This window comes from Bufo bufo, chromosome 2 (genome assembly GCF_905171765.1).
Source record: "Bufo bufo chromosome 2, aBufBuf1.1, whole genome shotgun sequence".
NCBI lineage: Eukaryota > Metazoa > Chordata > Amphibia > Anura > Bufonidae > Bufo > Bufo bufo.
The window spans coordinates 215,601,789-215,622,947 of NC_053390.1; the positions used below are offsets into that span (position 1 = coordinate 215,601,789).

Genomic DNA, 21,159 nt, shown 5'->3' on the forward strand with positions numbered 1-21,159 from the left:
GTGGCTGACGGACCCTCCAGCCACCAAGTGCTGCTCCCATACAAGTGAAAAACGCGATATCCTAGCTATATGCCCCCATTGTATGTGATGGTAAAACCCCTTTAAAATGCAATGTCTGTCCTATGAGCTGGTCACTGCTTTCCTATTGCATTTCCATGTACAACTTCTGCAATACAGCAGTATACCGAGCTACAGGACACACTTGGGGGGATCAGAGACATAGTATATGTAGTCTATTCCCCACATACTATAAAAGCTACGGGGACTTGGGTGTACTAATATGGCGCCCGCGACGTGCCGGAAGTGCACTATCTGCTTGGGGGAGGGCTCAGGTCACGGGGCCGGAAGTGGAGGCAGCGCAGGGAGAAGCAGCATTGGACAGCTTCCCCGGCGTGGGGACCGGGCTGTGATCTGCATGTGAAAGGGATCCCCGGAGCACAGAGCACGGCTGCTCGGGTAATGGACGCTGAGCGGGGGGCGAGCGGGCCGTGATGCCTGCCACTAATATACAGGCTACAGAAAGAGTCTCGGGCATCTTAGGGCCCGACGGTCGACGTCAGGGCCACACTCAGCACCTGGCATTAGCCTCTGTGGATCCCAGGCCCATTAGAAGGCCTGGCAGAGCACTGCATCCACAAGAGACCTGTATCCTGACATATGTCCGCCATCTGTTGGAGCACTAAAGCTCCCAGCCATCCCTGACAGGCGCCCCCTCCATATACAGGGTCCTATACAGCTGGGCTGGGTACCAGATATTACTGCCCACGCCCCGCTCCAGTGACAACCTGCTCAGCTCCAGCAAGTCTTTGTCTCTTGTGGGTGAAGTGCTGTACCAGGCCTTCTGATGGGCATAAGATTGCCAGATAGCACCACTGATTACGGGCACATGTGTCACAGACAGTGACCTGTTGGTAGGTTTGCCAGCTGTGGGCACTGGTTTGCTAATCAGACCCTTTATCCTGATCCTGGTATTGTTATATTGATATTTTGGATAAAATCTCATTTAATCCCATAAATGTGCAGGTCCAGGCCACTGATCGGAAGCCATTGAATTCCCTGTACAAGACACGGCCTTTACTGCCCCAAAAATCTGATCTTGTCTTTTAAATAAATGTTAGTGGATTCCGGCAACAAAATACCAGGGATGCGGGCAGCCGTGCTGCACAGGCATGTCTTATTTTAAGATGTCTGGCAGGCTGGGGCTAGGCTGATCCGGGCATGGGGGAAGGGCTGATAGCAAGGGTGTGACGACTAACTGGGGCCCATATCAAAATTTGGAATTGGCCCCTATTCTATCATAACTGCAATCGGCAGCAAGTGAGGACATTGACGGATTACAAATTCTATTTCTCCTCTCCATGCATGCCAGAATCCACTCCATCTCCAACATACCTCTGTGGAGGCATAAGGGCTGATTCACGTGTGTCAGGCTGACCACGGCTCCCCTGACCCCAACTGATGTGTCCCCTGCTGCTGATTGTCAGCTTTCTCCCTATAGACAGTATAGCAATGTCCATCATCTATGGGCAGTCATGAATCCAAGGCTTCCTATGCTTGCCACCAGTGAAACACTACGGCCCTGATTAGTGTTTGTTTTCCGATTGGCGTACAGGTTGGGGTTATTGGAGAAGCCCGCTATGGATTCCGCTACAACGGACCATAACGGAATTCTTTGACGACATGCACCACGGAAGCCTTTAAGAGGCATTCCGTCATAATAGAAGTCTGTGCTGGCCATAGACTTCTATTATGACGGAATGCAATACAGAATGACTCTTATAGGCTTCCGTGGCGCATGCCGTTATGGTCCGTGGTAGTGGAATCCATAGCGGGCTTCTCCAATAACCCCAACCTGTACGCCAATCTTAAAACACAAGTTCGCTTAACACTAGCCCTGATTTATCAAGACCGGCGTGTGCTGTGTTGGTCGTGATGAAGCTGCAGCGCCAGAGGAGGCACTTAATTTATGACACGGTGCAATCCTCGTCATAAACTAAATGCCTCCTCCCCAGCAGCCCATGTCCCAGACTGAAATCTGTGCCAGTTCGTAGCTGGCATACATTTCATTCATCATTTACCCCAGCTTCTGGCGCACTCTCTGTGTGGGGATGAATGATCCTTACTGATATTTTTATTTTTTACCCATATTTTTTTTACCGATTGTCTATAGCACATTCCTCAATGTGCTCCCACAAAAAACTGTATTATGTGCCATGTGAAAGGTTCTCTCGCTCCACTCTTTCGTGGGATATTCACTGGCACTTGTAAATGGGGCAGTCATTGGAAACACAATAATGGCTCCAATCCTCAGTCCTTGGGGTAAACCCATGCTGTTTGTGATGGGGATAGAGTTGTATTCTTTTCTTCGATTGCGCGGCTCATCAAAACAAATGAAACATGTCCTATACTTGTCTGTGAAAATCAGGACATGGCCCTATTGAAGTCTATGGATCAGCAAAAAAACTGAATGCAATCCGTTTTTTGCGGACATGCTGAACTGTCCGCAAAAAAACGGATCCGCATTTTTGCGGACAGCATACGGCCATCTGAATGAGCCCTTATCTGTATTTTATATGAATATCCCTCCACACACTATTGCTCTGTGTGAACACAAATTTAACATTGTAAGGGCTCATTCAGACGACCACACTGTTTTTGCGCAAAACACGGATGCCGCCCGTGTGCGTTCCGCAATTTACAGAACGGGCGGCCCATTATAGAAATACCTATTCTTGTCCGCAATTGTGGACGAGACTAGGACACGCTCTCTTTTTTGGCTGGGCCACGGAACGGAGCGACGCAAGGTGTGCTGTCCACATCTTTTGCGGCCCCATTAAAATCAATGGGTCTGCACCTGTTCCGCAAAATTGAGAACCTATTCATACAGTCGTGTGCATGGGCCCTAATCCTGACATCTATTTCCAGGGTCTTGGAGATGGCTAGTACAGCAACTGAAAATTCAGAGCCAGTCCAAGATTGTAAAGAAGTACGAATTCCCAAAGTGGATGGCGATTATCCACTCAAAGTACTTTACTGCGGAGGCAAGTATTTATTTCTAGCTTTTAGTTTAGAAAGTGTAATAAGACATAAAGGTAATGATGTTAAACATTTGAAGTGTGTAAATTGGGATTTACATCTATAATAGCATGTAGAATAAACTTCTGTGATTTGCCATTCACTGCTGCTGAAATTTGTCGCTGTTTGGTTGCCTTGACTATCAGCATCTTGGGGCATGCCGTGCAGATTTGGTGCATATACTGTAGGCTTTTGCTTCTGTTTAGGATACATTCCTAATTTTTGCTTTAAAGAAAATAAAAAAAATAATAAAATGCATGCCAAAAGAAAAACCCTATGAAAACACCCCAAATATGTGCTGAGTAAATGTGACCATATTGTTTCTATAGAAGAAGAATGTAAAATCAGTTGTAATCTTGCTTTTCCCAATATTAGCCTACACAAATATATAGTTGGTGGATACATTTATAATTGCAGTATTGGTTTTGTGTTAAAGGACATCTGTAGCAGATTTGTACCCACGAGACTGTCTGACCTGTTACATGTGCACTTGGCAGCTGAAGGCATCTGAGTTGGTCCCATGTTCATATGTTGCTGCATTTCTGGGGGAAATGATTGTTTTCATATATGCGAATGAGCCTCTAGGAGCAACGGGGGCGTTGCCATTACTCCTAGAGGCTCTGCTCTCTCTGCAACTGCTGCGCCCTCTGCACTTTGATTGACAGGACCAGGCTTGATGATGTTTACACTGCCGGGCGCTGTCAAAGTGCAGAGGGCGTGGCAGTTGCAGAGAGAGCAGAGCCTCTGGGTGTAAAGGCAATGCCCCCGTTGCTCCTAGAGGCTCATTTGCATATATTAAAACATCATATTTCTCAGCAATGCAGGCACATATGAACATGGGACCAACATGGATGTCTTCAGCTGCCAAGCGCACATGTAACAGGTCAGCCACTTTTATAGCTACAAATCTGCTGACAGATGCCCTTTAATAGAAAATGTGTTCCATGCTAGTAAATGTAATAAAATCATCCTATACTCGCCTGTTTTTTCCCCACCGTTACTGGTGCTGCCGCTCAGGTCACCTTCCTTCACCTTATTTGCAAGGCTGCAGTGGTGACATAGAAGTATAGGCAACATGACTGCTGCTTCCAGTCATCGGCCTCCGAGGTATGTGGCACGAAACTACTGAGGTCGGTGATGGGCTTCGACGGTCATGTGCCATGTACCTCTGCATCACGGCTGTAGTCTTGTGTACAAACACTGGGATGAGGACCGGAGCTGCGACGGGAAGAAACAGGTGAGTATAGGAGGATTATGCAATGACATTTAGGCATCATGCACATGACAATATGTATTTTGCAGTTTTTTTACGTGGATCCATTGACTTCAATGGGTCTGTGGTCCACTTTTTGCGGCCAAGCATAGGACATGTTCCATCTTTTTGCGGAACAGACATATGGATGTGGGAAGCACACGGATCATCAGTGTGCTTTCCACATATGTCCATTCCGCAGAAAGATGGAATAGGTCTGCAAAATGAAGACCATGAACCCGTTAATACTCAATGGATCTGCGAATGTCCCACAAGTCCAGTTGCGTGCATGAGCCCTTCCTCTCATGGGGCACACTTCAATTACCTCAGACAACCTCTTTAAACAACTTTGTAATATTGACTGAGTACTATCCATTACCACTGGTGATCAAATCTGACCAGTATGGCCATATATCTGCTGCTACTTTTGCGCTAGTTTCTGCTTGTTCTCCTATAGTGTACCTCCCGTAGAAATGTTACTATATTATCCATGGCTTTTTGTTAATTATGTGTTCTTTGTTCTACAAGTGTAATGGCGTCATATACTAACACTGTAAATTCTTGCCCCCCTACAGTGTGTTCACTGCCAACAGAGGTAAGATTTGTTTCATTCATAAAACAATGCAGTTATCATGGAGATGTAGGGTGACTGCTTTTCTTGTTATTTTTGGTCCTATTTTTTTTATTTTATTAACCCCTTAAGGCCTAGTTCACACGAACGTGTGTGATCCGTGGCCGTTTTGCGGCCCGCAATACACGGCCACAGTTCCGTGTGCATTCCGCATCACGGATGCGGACCCATAAACTTTAATGGGTTCGCAAATCCGGAATAGCGGAACGGCCGCACGGAACGGGACCCCTCGGAAGCACTACGGAGTGTTTCCGTCGGGTTGCGTCCCGTACTTCCGTTCCTCAAAAAGATAGAACATGTCCTATCTTTTTGCAGAACGGGCGGACCGCGGACCCATTAAAGTGAATGGGTCTGCGATCCGATGCGGCTGACCTACGGCCGGCGATCGTGCATTGCGGCCCGCAATTTGCGGGCCGCTGCACAGGCACGGGTCACACACGTTCGTGTGAACTCAGCCTAAGGGGAATGTCCTCAGAAAATGACCTATTGTTTAAATCACATTTATATGTTTCATTTTCTATGTCAATATATATTTAAATAATAACCATAAAGGCTGTCTTCGCATTGGCCACTAAGGCCTCTTTCACACTTGCGTTGTCCGGATCCGGCGTGTACTCCACTTGCCGGAATTACACTCCGGATCCGGAAAAACGCAAGTGTACTGAAAGCATTTGAAGACGGAACCGTCTTCCAAATGCTTTCAGTGTTACTATGGCACCCAGGACGCTATTAAAGTCCTGGTTGCCATAGTAGGAGCGGGGAGCGGGGGAGCAGTATACTTACAGTCCGTGCGGCTCCCGGGGCGCTCCAGAGTGATGTCAGAGCGCCCCATGCGCATGGATGACGTGATCCATGCGATCACGTGATCCATGCGCTTGGGGCGCCCTGACGTCACTCTGGAGCGCCCGGGGAGCCGCACGGACGGTAAGTATGCTGCTCCCCCGCTCCCCGCTACACTTACCATGGCTGTCAGGACTTTAGCGTCCCGGCAGCCATGGTAACCACTCTGAAAAAGCTAAATGTCGGCTCCGGCAATGCGCCGAAACGACGTTTAGCTTAAGGCCGGATCCGGATCAATGCCTTCCAATGGGCATTAATTCCGGATCCGGCCTTGCGGCAAGTGTTCCGGATTTTTGGCCGGAGCAAAAAGCGCAGCATGCTGCGGTATTTTCTCCGGCCAACAAACGTTCCGTACCGGAACTGAAGACATCCTGATGCATCCTGAACGGATTTCTCTCCATTCAGAATGCATTAGGATAATCCTGATCAGGATTCTTCCGGCATAGAGCCCCGACGACGGAACTCTATGCCGGAAGACAATAACGCAGGTGTGAAAGAGCCCTAAGTCTAATAATAGGCATCACTTCTTGGTCTGTACAGTTACTGCAGTTCTCATTCTAATCCTGCCAGGATCCTCCATTCACAATAGGTGATTGTCAAATTTTACCTATTCTTTCCTCATACAATGACCCCTGTAAAGTCACAGATCATGCCTAGAAAACTCTCTCGTAGAAGTCAATGAGGTCCCCCCCCTGACCATTGTGTCTATGGCCCATTAGGCTGCCGTAAAGCAATTTTCTTAATGCTTTCTAATAAAAACTACAGTTCGTCCCTCAAAAAACAAGCCCTCATACAGCTCTATGGGCGGAAATATAAAAAAGTTGTCAGAATCGTGTTTATTTTTCAAATTAACCCCACAAATAATTGACAAATAATTTTTTTCCCCCCATTTTCCAGTAAAACCGACGTGGTAAATTAAATGATGCCCTTAAAAAAAAAAAAATACAACTTATCCTGACAAAAAATAAGCCCTCATATGGCTATATGAACAGACAATTTAAAAAGTTATGGCTAACAAAAAATGGGAAATAATGAAAGAGTTTGTTCTGATAGGACAACCACTTTAAAAATGATCAATTGAACATTCCCAAAAAATACGGTGTGTATATATATATATATATATATATATATATATATATAATATATATATATATAGTAACTCAAAAATGGTGACGTGCCATTAGGGATATGCTGTACCATTAGATAGAGTCTATCCTCGCTACCTCTCACTCACACTTCGGTATTTTGTTTCAGTACTGTGAATACATGCCTGATGTGCCAAAGTGCAGGCAATGGCTAGAGAAGAATTTCCCAAACGAATTTGCTAAACTTACATTAGGTAAGTGAAATGTGCTTATTTTTCCCAATCTTATGCCATTTATTTCTCCATCGGTCTCTTAGAGAAGCTAAAGAATGATGTTGGAAACTGTTTTGCCTTATGTGTACTGTGCTATTCTTTTATATACTCCTTTACTCACTGTTTTGCTGCCTTGCTTTGCAAAATAGCAGACAGAGGATCCTGGTTGTACTCGCATATACTGCAGTTGTCTTTGGCTGGCTTACAATGCATTCGGAAAATCATTGGACCCTATCACTTTTTTCATATTTTGTTATCTTATGGTCTTGTGCTAATATAAATCAAGTTTCCCCCCAACAATCTGCACTTAGCACTCCATTAAGAGAAAACAGAATTTTAGATATTTTTTTTTTTTTGCAAATTTATTTAAAAGGAAAGCTAAAATTTTGCACAGACTTAAAGGGAATCTGTCACCTGGTTTGAGCATATTAAAGTGTTACTACTGCCATGTACAATAAAATACCTTATTTTTTTTGCTGTAGTCTTAATTTTTGGTTTCATTAGCGATAAAATCCACTTTTATGTTATGCAAATAAGTGTCCAAGATGCCCAGAGGGGCATTATTATCCTGATTTGGAGCCCAGTAACTCCCCAGTACAGTGCCCAGCCCGCCTTCCTTTAGAGCCCAAGCACGCCTCTTCCAGCCTAAGTAACTGCCCACACCCGAACTCTTTGCCTACATATATTGGCCCTGCCTTCTGGTGTTGCCCCATTTGGACCCACCTACAACATGGAGCCACTTTTAGTTTTTTTTCAGCTGCTGGGACAGGGAGAGTGGTCAGGGTTGAGGGTAAGCTGAATGGAGCAATTTTATGCACTTATATAGCGCTACTATATTCTGCAGCGCTTTACAGACATTAGCATCCTACTGTCCCCAATGAGGCTCACAATCTAAGGTCCCCAGATGTTGCCCTTGGTCGGATTTGAACCTAGGACCCTAGCGCTGCTAGGCACCAGTGCTAACCTCTGAGCCCCCCTGCCACCCATGTTTCTTAATGAAAACTTGATCCAGACTGCTCTGGACCTCCGACTGGGGCCGAAGGTTCACCTTCCAACAAATGTCGTGGCAGAATTTATGTATGATCCGTAAACAAGGGATCTAACCAGGTTGTCTGCAATACTCCAGATATTAAAATTGTCTAGAGGTAAAAGGCGAAAACATGACTCATGATGGTGTTTGAGTCTTCCTCCATCTCTTCCAAATCCAAACAGCGGAAGACTCTCTCTTTATTAGCCAAGCCCTGGGTTTCACCCTTACAACCTAAAATACAAATGAGCCAATAGGAATATGACAATATGCATCTGGACGCAATTAGGATACTCCAGCGCAGGGAAATCAAAACAGAGGAATTCCTTGTCTAGATACTTGACGTCCCATCTAGCTTTTGTCCAAATATTGCAACCCAGGTATATCCAAGATTTAATTATGTTTAAAATATTCCTACTATATCACAAGCGCACACAGCCTGGATAACAAAGGAGTGACTTAGGGAGAACTCTGAATGTCTGAGTTGCCCAGTCAGTGCCCTGATTTGAACTTAAACATCTCTGAAAATGACTGACTGTCCCCATCCGACTTGACAAAGCTTGAGGATCTACAGAGAAGAATGGTAGAAAATCCCAAAATCCAGATGTGCAAACCTTGTGGAATCATTCCCTCGGAGGCTGTAATCGCTGCCAAATGTGCTTCAAGTGCTGAATAAAGGGTCTGAATACTTATGTCAATGCAAGATTTTAGTTTTTCCTTTTCAATAATTTAACGTACCTCATAATTGTCATCATGATGTATTGAGTGCAGAATGATGGTGGAAAACTAGAATTTTATTGTAGTACAGGCCTCAACATATATACAATATGTGAAAAAAGTGAAAGTCTGTACCTCTTTTTCTCTGTGACTTTATAGTTTTTATATACTGTAAGTCCGTGTTACTTATTATAGTCATTTCTTTTTTAAAGGAAGCTCCCCTCAACAGGAAATTTCTGGTGAGGGGTCAGGTCCAATTGGTGAAGAGGAGGAGAAGAAAAAACAAAAAAGAGGTATAGCAAACATTTTTAATTTGGGAAAACTATGTTTTCTTTGTCATCGGTTAAAAAAATCAAGTCAAAATACTTGGAATTATACACACCACGCCCTTGGAATCATCCAAGTGAAAAAGCTCTTAAGCCTTCTATGCTGGGAAATAGTCTAAGTGTGCACAGGGCCTTACTCACCACCTTTATGACAATATATTAAGAATATGTCCCACCAGTGTCTCTAGGTGCGCTTTACTTTAATACTTGGTCTTGGATGTCCACATCTCATCCACTACACAGTGGTGCAGATAGATCTGACACTCCTAGTTCCACTTTAAAAGGTAAATGGAGAATAGAAACGTAGAGCAGAACATCCAGCAACGATCAAGTGAAGTAGTCTTTATTCTATATACTCCCAAGGGAGTCCGTAAGCTTGTCAAATAAAATCACAGGACGCTAAATCTTCACACCTGACCCTGGGTTTTGCCTATCTGGCGGTTACTTCCAGAAGTGGAATACCCAGCATGGCTGACAAAAAAACCCTCAGATATATCTGTCCAGTAAGGCCTCATGCACACGGCCGTGTTCCGCGGCCGAGAGTGGTCCGTGGTAACCCGGCCGGGATTCCTGCTGACAGCAGGAGCGCACGGCGTCATTGGTTGCTATGACGCCGTGCGCTTCATGCCGCCGCTGCTGTACAGTGATACACTGGTATGATCAATACCAGTGTATCACTGTACAGCAGCGGCGGCATGGACCCCGGCCGGGTTACCATGGACCGCTCTCTGCTGCGGAACACGGCCGTGTGCATGAGGCCTAATAATGTAAAACAGGAAAGACCCACAACTTGTGTTAGTCACAGAAGAGCCTCTGAGACATCTAGGCCCTGCAGTCTTACTCGCTTGATGCAAGCATATTGATATTAGATTGCAATGATGTCTGATTTATTGTTTTATACAGCAAAGGTTTTGTTAGATGATGAGCCTCCAGTAGTGAAGTTTTAGCATTCTGGTGGGCACTCTGTGTGTGTGCTATAGTGTACTGTGCAGAAGTTATCAGGGGAGTGACTAAGTTCTCTCTCCACCCTAAAAATGTCCAGATGAGGCTACTTTCACACTGGCGTTTCTGGGTCCGCTTGTGAGATCTGTTTCAGGGCTCTCACAAAGTTTGGTCCCAATTCATTCTGAATGGATAAGGATCCGTTCAGAATGCATCCGTTTGGTTGTATTTGGTCTCCGTTCCACTTTTGAGGCGGACACCAAAACGCTGCTTGCAGCATTTTGGTGTCTGCCTGACTATGCAGAGCCAAACGGATCCATCCTGACTTACAATGTAAGTCAATTGGCATGGGTCCATTTTCACTGACACAATATGGTGCAATTGAAAACGGATCCGTCCCCCATTGTCTTTCAATGTAGGTCAGGACGGATCCGTTTTGACTTGGACTTTTTTTTTTTTGGTTGAGAATAATGCAAACGGATCCGTTCTGAACGGACACAAGCGTTTGCATTATCAGTGCGGATCCGTCTGTGCAGATACAAGACGGAGCCGCAGGTGTGAAAGTAGCCTTACTGTGCGTGATGGCACCCATAGTTCTACACCAGGCATGCGCACCCGGCGGCCCTCCAGCTGTTACATGCCTACAGCTATTAGGGCATGTTGGTAATTTTAGTTTTGCAACAGCTGGAAGGCCGCAGATTGAGCATCCCTGTTCTGCACCATGAGTACTTATAACACTGGCAATTGGAAATGATTTTTCATAGGGGTTAGTTGAGATGTTTCTGCACCTTATGTCCAGTAATCAGGTTACATGTAGGCTAATCTTATAAAGCCACACTTTAAAGCGTTGTCTTGCTTCTAAAATGTATTTTAGGGTGGTAGGAAATCGTTAAAAAAAAAAAAAACTATTTATACTTTCCAAATTGAGCACGGCTCTGGGGGTCCCTGCAGCCTCCTGGGATCATCGCTGCATGTCACATACCATGGCAATGACTTGCTATCCACTCTGCATAAAATTTATTAACTATTTTGAACATTCAAAAATGAATGTTACTTGGGTGACAATCATTGGAGCATAAGAGTATGTCCACATAAGACACCTATGCTTTAGATTTTCTGCCAAGATCTTTACAGTAGCAGCAAAGTGGATGGAAATCCCAGCCACAAGCTGTGGAAAATTGTGCAGAAAATGAACTGTGGTGCGGATTGGTAATGCGCAGCATTTCAGTATGTTCCATAGGTTGCAGTGCGTGGGGCAAAATCTACTGCAAATCTGCAACCAAATTCTGTGGCAAGTCTGAAACTGATATTTTCTATTGCAAACCACGTCCCATGTAGACATACCCTAAAGGCGGCCATAAACATTAGCACTAAGCTGGCCGGCAGATGTTCGGGGCGAGCGGGTAGAAGGATCAACATGGCTTATTCCCACCTCTCCATTGAAGAAGACATATCAGTGTGGGACTTTTTTTTTTTTGGGGGGGGGGGGGGGGGGATAGCTGTTTACTCAAAAGTGATCTAAGGTGTATGGCCACTTTAAAAGGGATTTTCTGCTAAAATAAAAAAAATTTAAGTGCCCCTTAAAATAGAAGATTCCTACTTTCCTGCTACATGCCGATCTGGTCCTCCATGTTGGTCTCATCTCTTGCTCCTAGCACTGTTTACATATGGCTGGCTATGGGCATGGCTTTAGCCAATTACTGACCTCAGCGGTGATGTGGGCACTAGCAGCATGTCACCGCTGAAACCAGTCATTGGAGTGGTGCTTGTGACCATAGCCAGCTGGATGGAGACAGCGTGGTTGGTGGTGGAGGACCAGAGCGGCGTGTTGCAGGTAAGTATGATTCTTCTGTTTCAGGGGGCAGGCCGCGGGCACTTGATATGCTGTAATTATTACCGGAACACCCCTTCTAATGTAATTAAACACACTGATACAAAGAATAATCACAAGTAATAAAAATGGCACACCATTCTATTGAATGGATTTAGGTCACATTCTTATTGTATACATTTGATTTAGTGATTTGTACTTTTGCAGGAGGAAGAGGTCAGATTAAACAGAAGAAAAAGACTGTACCTCAAAAGGTTTCAATAGCCAAAATCCCCAGGGCAAAGAAGAAATACGTAACAAGGGTATGCGGGCTAGCGACATTTGGTGAGTTAGAGAATCCCATGTTTGGCATCCGGCGTCTCATGCAGATTCTTGGACGTCTTACCGATTTGACCGTGATCATTTGTATTTGCAGAAATTGATCTCAAGGAAGCACAAAGATTCTTTGCTCAGAAATTCTCCTGCGGTGCCTCAGTGACAGGAGAAGATGAAATTATTATTCAGGGAGACTTCACAGATGATATTATTGATGTAATCCAGGAAAAGTGGCCAGAGGTAACCTGTACCGAAAATGTAATCTCCTCTCATTGTGATTTACTGATGAAAAGTCCACCTAAATGTTAAAAATTCTGGATCAAAGAATATTATTGCCAAAGGCATATAGAACTTTATTTTGACCCCCTATGACAGAAACCGTCGTAAAAAAAGTTCAATTGTTTTGGTTAACTTGCCTCACAAAAAGAGTAATATATATATATATATATATATATATATATATATATATATATATATATATATCTCTATTTTACACACACACAATGCACAACTACCTCTACCAGATACGACAACAAATCCAGGATAATATACTGTAAGAATAAAAAAAAAACATGGCGGCACTCACAAAAAATGAGTGAAAAGAAAAACACTTTTCACCCCTGTGGTCGCAACTAGGGATGAGCGAACTTGTCTTTCAAGTTTGGAGTATCAGGTTCGGGTTATGTAAGAATTCAGTTATGGATTCGGGTACCACGGACCATAACTAAGGGTCCATTCACACGTCCGCATCCCAATTTTGCGGAAGGGGGTGTGGACCCATTTTCAATTGCCGTTGCGCTGCCCTGCAAAAAAATTGGAGCATGTCCTATTCTTGTCCGCAGCCACGGACAAGAATAGGCATTTCTATCATAGTGCTGGCCATGAGCGGTCCACAAAATGCAGAACGCACATGGCTGGTGTCTGTTTCGCAGTTACGCAATTTGCGGGCCGCAAAACCGTTGTGAACGTGTGAATGGACCCTTATGGTCCGTGGTAGCAGAATCCATAACAGAATTCTTAGATTCTCATTATCTCATTTATCAAACTGGTGTAAAGTAGAACTGGCTTAGTTGCCCATAGCAACCAATCAGATTCCACCTTTCATCTATCACAGATTCATTGTAAATTGTAAGGAGTCTGGTTGCTATGGGCAAGTAAGCCAGTTCAACTTTACACCAGTATTGATAAATCTCCCCTGCTGTGTACTTCTATGTGTACACATCATTGTGTGTCGTCACACTACTAATCTGTGTGGGAAAAGTGACCACTCACTGTGCGGACTGCACACAATACTGTATTCAGAAGAGAGAGCATGATGCGACCATGTGAGAGCTGTCAGTAATGAGATCTATATCCTGCTAATAACGCCATGGTTCTGACTGTAGATATCTGCACTAACGTTATCAGCAGAAATATCTATTGTGTCTACAAATAGTGGACTTTCTACAGAATGGAAAGAGAGAAATAAACCTGCTGATTACAGGCTGTAGCACACTGTAAGACTCACCATGTTGTGGATTGGAATGAAATCTTACTACTAAGTTACTTGGTAGTTCCAGCAGCCTATATGTAAGTGGCTGCTAGCTGTGCTGTGTAACAGGATGTGAGGGTGGGACAGCAGAGCTTGTGCTGGTGCATGTGAAATCAACAGGAACGCCCGCAGATTCTCACAGGAGATGATAGCACTGAGTAAAAATCATGTCAGAGAATTTCTGTTAGCATGTGAAGCAAAGCTGATACCAGTAAACAAATAAGTGCAATTTTATTATGTGCTGCATAACTGTTAGATATGGGTTTATTGATTTGTAGTGCACAAAGGTGTAGATACCCTTTAACCACCTCAGCCCCCCTAGCTTAAACACCCTTAAAGACCAGGCCACCTTTTACACTTCTGACCTACACTACTTTCACGGTTTATTGCTCGGTCATGCAACTTACCACCCAAATGAATTTTACCTCCTTTTTCTTCTCACTAATAGAGCTTTCATTTGGTGGTATTTCATTGCTGCTGACATTTTTACTTTTTTTGTTATTAATCGAAATTTAACGATTTTTTTGCAAAAAAATGACATTTTTCACTTTCAGTTGTAAAATTTTGCAAAAAAAACGACATCCATATATAAATTTTTCTCTAAATTTATTGTTCTACATGTCTTTGATAAAAAAAAAATGTTTGGGTAAAAAAAAAAATGGTTTGGGTAAATGTTATAGGGCCAGATTTATCATTAGCTCAGGTCAGAATAATGGAGTGAAAAAGTCCCCAAAAAAGTCCCAAACGCTAAAACTGCGCACAAATTTGCGACTTTTTTTTGCTCTGCACTATGCTCGCCAGTTTTCTGAAAGTGGGCGTGTTTTCTTATGTAAATGAATCTCTAGACAGATTTACTATTGGGACTATTTAAAAAGTCGCAAAAAAGTCGCAATTTCACTCCAGTGAGGACCATGCTTATCTTATGAGACTTTTTAATAGAACATGTGACTTTTTCATAAAAACGTGCGACTTTTTCGTAAAGATGTGCGACTTTTGTAAAGCTGCTTACTGACGGATAAACTGCTACCGTCAAACCACATTTATTACAGTCTTAAAGGGCCGATCATAAATCTGACTTGGCTAAAACTGACTTTAGCCATATCTGAAAGTGGAGTGAGCTGTCAGTCATGATAAATCTGGCCCATTGCGTTTACAAACTATGGTACAAAAATGTGAATTTCCGCTTTTTGAAGCAGCTCTGACTTTCTGAGCACCTGTCATGTTTCCTGAGGTTCTACAATGGCCAGACAGTACAAACACCCCACAAATGACCCCATTTCAGAAAGTAGACACCCTAAGGTATTCGCTGATGGGCATAGTGAGTTCATAGAACTTTTTATTTTATGTCACAAGTTAGCGGAAAATGATGATTATTTTTTATTTTTTTTTTCTTACAAAGTCTCATATTCCACTAACTTGTGACAAAAAATAAAAACTTCCATGAACTCACTATGCCCATCACGAAATACCTTGGGGTGTCTTCTTTCCAAAATGGGGTCACTTGTGGGGTAGTTATACTGCCCTGGCATTTTAGGGGCCCAAATGCGTGCGAAGTAGTTTGAAATCGAAATCTGTAAAAAAATGGCCGGTGAAATCCGAAAGGTGCTCTTTGGAATGTGGGCCCCTTTGCCCACTTAGGCTGCAAAAAAGTGTCACACATGTGGTATTGCCGTACTCAGGAGAAGTTGGGCAATGTGTTTTGGGATGTCATTTTACATATACCCAATGCTGGCTGAGATAAATATCTCGGTCAAATGCCAACTTTGTATAAAAAAATTGGAAAAGTTGTCTTTTGCCCAACTTCTCCTGAGTACGGTGATACCACATGTGTGACACTTTTTTGCAGCCTAGGTGGGCAAAGGGGCCCACATTCCAAAGAGCACCTTTTGGATTTCACCGGCCATTTTTTACAGATTTTGATTTCAAACCACTTCTCACGCATTCGGGCCCCTAAAATGCCAGGGCAGTATAACTACCCCACAAGTGACCCCATTTTGGAAAGAAGACACCCCAAGATATTTCGTGATGGGCATAGTGAGTTCATGGAAGTTTTTATTTTTTGTCACAAGTTAGTGGATTATGAGACTTTGTAAGAAAAAAAAAAAAAAAATCCTAATTTTCCGCTAACTTGTGACAAAAAATAAAAAATTCTAGGAACTCGCCATGCCCCTCACGGAATACCTTGGGGTGTCTTCTTTCCAAAATGGGGTCACTTGTGGGGTAGTTATACTGCCCTGGCATTCTAGGGGCCCTAATGTGTGGTAAGTAGGTAAATGACCTGTGAAATCCTAAAGGTGCTCTTTGGAATGTGGGCCCCTTTGCCCACCTAGGCTGCAAAAAAGTGTCACACATGTGGTATCGCCGTACTCAGGAGAAGTTGGGCAATGTGTTTTGGGGTGTCATTGTACATATACCCATGCTGGGTGAGAGAAATATCTCGGCAAAAGACAACTTTTCCCATTTTTTTTTTATACAAAGTTGGCATTTGACCAAGATATTTATCTCACCCATCATGGGTATATGTAAAATGACACCCCAAAACACATTGCCCAACTTCTCCTGAGTACGGCGAAACCACATGTGTGACACTTTTTTGCAGCCTAGATGCGCAATGGGGCCCAAATTCCTTTTAGGAGGGCATTTTTAGACATTTGGATCCCAGACTTCTTCTCACGCTTTAGGGCCCCTAAAATGCCAGGGCAGTATAAATACCCCACATGTGACCCCATTTTGGAAAGAAGACACCCCAAGGTATTCAATGAGGGGCATGGCGAGTTCATAGAATTTTTTATTTTTTTGGCACAAGTTAGCAGAAATTGATATTTTTTTTTTTTCCTCAAAATCTCCTTTTCCGCTAACTTGGGACAAAAATTTCAATCTTTCATGGACTCAATATGCCCCTCACGGAATACCTTGGGGTGTCTTCTTTCCAAAATGGGGTCACGTGTGGTATGCCCTGGCATTCTAGGGGCCCTAAATCGTGAGAAGAAGTCTGGAATATAAATGTCTAAAAAAATTTACGCATTTGGATTCCGTGAGGGGTATGGGGAGTTCATGTGAGATTTAATTTTTTTACATAAGTTAGTGGAATATGAGACTTTAAGAAAAAAAATAAAAAATTTCCGCTAAATTGGGCCAAAAAAGTCTGAATGGAGCCTTACAGGGGGGTGATCAGGGAGTCTATATGGGGTGATCACCCCCCTGTCATTGATCACCCCCCTATGAGGCTCCATTCAGATGTCCGTATGTGTTTTGCGGATCCGATCCATGTATCAGTGGATCCGTAAAAATCATATGGACGTCTGAATGGAGCCTTACAAGGGGGTGATCAATGACAGGGGGGTGATCAATGACAGGGGGGTGATCAGGGAGTCTATATGGGGTGATCAGGGGTGATCTAGGGTGAATAAGGGGTTAATAAGTGACAGGGGGGGGGGTGTAGTGTAGTGGTGTTTGGTGCTACATATTACTGAGCTACCTGTGTCCTCTGGTGGTCGATCCAAACAAAAGGGACCACCAGAGGACCAGGTAGCAGGCATATTAGATGCTGTTATCAAAACAGCGTCTAATATACCTGTTAGGGGTTAAAAAAATCACATCTCCAGCCTGCCAGCGAATGATCGCCGCTGGCAGGCTGGAGATCCACTCGCTTACCTTCCGATCCTGTGAACGTGCGCGCGCGCGTTCACAGGAAATCTCGCGTCTCGCGAGATGACGCGTATATGTGTGACTGTGCGCAGGGCTGCCGCCTCCGGAACGAGATCCTGCGTTAGGCGGTCCGGAGGCGGTTAAAGAAGCACTCCAACAAAAATATATCCTCCGACCTGTTAGAAAGGCACATAATGTAATCTGTAGTGAAGGTAATCTTACCAGTGACTGTATTTGTGAGTTATAACCTCCCTTCTAATCCTTAGCTGTGTCACTCCTCCAACTGACACGGGACAGGAAGTCAGTTTCTTCTCTATTCATTCCTATGAGACTGATATTGAATGCCGATAGGAATACATAGAGAAACTGACTTCCTGTCTACACATAAGGTGAGGTGTTATTTAAAGAGTCACAGTGCTGGTCATATGATGATCAGAAGGGAGGTTATAACTCACAAATACAGTCACTGGTAAGATGATTACCTTCACTACAGTTTAAATCCTGTACCGTCCGTTCTCGGGTAAGAGAATAAAAAAAAAATTGTGGGAGTGCTTCTTTAAAGAGACTTTCCGGGACTTTTATACTGATTGGTTGGGGTCTGACACCCGGGACCCTGCAGATTACCTGTTTGAGAAGGCATTGGCAATTGCAGTAGCACCACAGCCTTCTTATAACTTAGCCTAGGCCATGTGCCATCATGTTCATTGGTCACATAGCCTTGGCGCAGCTGAGCCCCATTTACAGCTCTACTGTGAGCACCACTGCCTTCTCAAACAGCTGATTGGTGGGGATCCTGGTTGTCGGAACCCACTGACCAAATACTAATCTATTTAGACAATAAAAAAAATTGTTGTGAGGGTGGACATATCCTTACAGAGAAAATAAAAAATTCTGCAAGGTTTTCTAATCCTTTTCCTGTACCAGTGATTGATCCCTGAGAGCTGATCTCACAATCCATCTATCATCTCTAAAGTTTATTACATGTGCAATCTTTTATTTTTTGTGTCAGCATTTGAGGCAAGAAGACCTTCTAAAAGGACCTCATCAGTAAATCTCTCTCTCTCATTGACAGGTTGATGATGACAGCATTGATGATCTCGGAGAGGTGAAGAAGTAACATAACATCGTGCCTGTAATGTCCTAGACTATATAGCCAAAGTGAGAGGATTCTCAGAGCTTTGTGTGTCCTCGGTCAAGCTGCACCACCTTGTTACACCACTGTAGATGCTACTTTTTGGTTTTATTATTAAATGCAAAACTTAAAGTAACCAGTTCGCTCATGCAAGCGCATGATATGTGTTTAGAGTAATAAAAATGGTTTTGGTCATTAGTAGCTTGCCTCTTCATTGTCGAGGGCCTGGGTCATGATCTGCTGCTCTGTATTATTTTCTAACATAGAACATCTTTATCAGATGTTTTTGGTCTGTGGAGAGAAACCGGAAAACCATAAACTTTTGCTAGTAGCCTAGTCTCAATCAAACACATGTATCCAGCGCACGGCAGACTAGGCAGTGTATAGACTGTGTGTATGTAGGCTAATGGATAGTCCTTTCTATATGATTTATATATTGTAGTGTGGAGCAGATAAAAAGAAATGTGCGCCCCTTCTGTAGAGTAGAAACACAAATACAAGGAGGTATGTAATACATCAAGTTTTTGAATTTGACAATTTCCCAATTGACAATTTCCCATTGCTGCCATCCTAATGGTACCACTTCTTGCTCTGGAGCAGTCAATGGCCGGGAATGCGACTCAACCAATCAATGGCTACAGCAATGACCTACTTCAGCCAGTGATTGCTGTGTATCCCTAGCATGATATTTTAAAGGGGTTTTCCATAGGGTGACCACTGTCATAACCCCCAAAAGGTGGACACCATACCCAGGAAAGTGGGTTGACTTTATAACACACAGAACGGAAACTGTAATCTGTATGCCAGTGTCAGAGGACATTACAAGGAGGAGGTTTGAGGAGAGGACTACAATGCCCAGCATGTCCATGTTATGGGATATCTGAGAACAATTCATAGAGTATAAGTAGAGTGGACTACAACTTCCAAGCTTTCTGAGGCTCACCACTTCTCCACTGCTGAAATCTGCCCCCACCTGATCTGATCACATGACTGTGATATCATCACAGGTAGGTCCTTACCACTTCTCTCCACTGCTGAGCTCTGGGCCCTCCTGATCACATGACACTGATATTATTACAGGTCCTTGAGCTTTCGCATTGTAGAAGATTACAGTGCCTGCGTCGTGGCACCCGTCCCCCCTTCATAATCCCAAACATTTTTGGTAATTTATAAAGACAATTTTTTTTTTTTTAGGTCTGGGAAATGGAGGACGTATGGTCGCACTAGTTTTCCAGCGCAAAAAAAATGCAGTAAAAAAATAAAAAAAAAAAAATGCATGGTCTCCTTACAGAAACATGGTTCATGTGCTTCCACACTAACCATGGCTTGTCTGAGCTCAGGGGCCGGCTGGGAACTTAAAGTAGCCCTGTAAAAAAACAAAAAGTTCCCCTATGTTGTAGGTGGGTTCAAATTGACAGGAGGCAGGACAATAGTAATAGGCGGCGGCCAACCGAAGTAGGCGGGGCCAGAAATATGGCCCAGCAGAACCTAATACCACAGTGCAGTACAAAATCCTGCTGCAGTGTTCAACTGTATCTTAGTCCTGAGGATGGCGATGATACAGTTGAATTCAAGAAGATACCTGATGCTTCTAGCATTATTTAATGCTGAGAGTATCAGATTAAAGGTCCATTCACACGTGTAAATGTTTTGCGATCCGCAAAACCCGGATACTGGGCGTGTGCTTTCTGCATTAGAAGTGCCTATTCTTGTCCGGTATTGCACACAAGACTAGGACATGCTCTCTTATTTGCGGGGCTGCGGAACGCAACTACGGATGCGAACAGCACACTGTGTGCTGTCAGCATCTTTTGCGGCCCCATTGAAATGAGTGGGTCCGCACCCATTCTGCAAAGCGGACCCAGAACTACGGATATGTGAATGGACCCTTACCCTGCTGGTGGCCGTGAGAAGGGCTTAGGCTGGCCCCTTGGGCATCGGCCCACCGAAAAATTTCCCTGTGAAGTCTATGGCTAGTCCACCCCTGTGTGAGCCGAACTCCAGCTCAGGTCTACTGTCCCATACTGAAAAGATGTTAGTACCGGACAGTAGACCTGTGGTCAGGCAGGCACTCACCGTAGCACACAGCACTGTGATGCAGTGAGTTTGGCTAAGACAGGGATCAGCAATAGAGATGAGCGAACTTCTGTTTTAAGTTCGGCGTCTAAAGTTCGGCTTCCGGTTAGCGGAGGATCCCGATATGGATTCCGAATTCCGTTGTGGTCCGTGGTAGCGGAATCAATAATGACCATTATTGAGTCCGCTACCACGGACCACAACGGAATTCGGAATCCATATCGGGATCCTCCGCTAACCGGAAGCTGAACTTTAGACGCCGAACTTAAAACAGAAGTTCGCTCATCTCTAATCAGCAACCTACAGCACTCCAGCTGCTCTCAAACTGCAACTCCCAGAATGCTCTATTCACTTTTAGGGCTCTTTCACACGAGCGTTTCCCTAGCAGGAATCACGCTCCATGTGAGAGAGGGATCATGCATCTGGACTTAGGAAGCACACAGCATTATCATGATTGGT

At 44.0% G+C, this 21,159-nt stretch overlaps 1 protein-coding gene across 1 annotated transcript; it reads left to right on the plus strand.

Moving 5' to 3' along the window:
* Nucleotides 1-320: 320 nt before the first annotated feature.
* DENR (density regulated re-initiation and release factor) lies at nucleotides 321-18,822 on the plus strand. The gene is made up of 8 exons (XM_040416171.1): nucleotides 321-456; nucleotides 2,926-3,041; nucleotides 4,903-4,922; nucleotides 7,053-7,137; nucleotides 9,112-9,192; nucleotides 12,206-12,322; nucleotides 12,414-12,553; nucleotides 18,565-18,822. The coding sequence occupies exons 2-8, from the start codon at nucleotides 2,936-2,938 to the stop codon at nucleotides 18,607-18,609; spliced, it is 594 nt and encodes a 197-aa protein (XP_040272105.1). The 5' UTR covers nucleotides 321-456; nucleotides 2,926-2,935; the 3' UTR covers nucleotides 18,610-18,822.
* The last annotated feature ends 2,337 nt before the right edge of the window (nucleotides 18,823-21,159 follow it).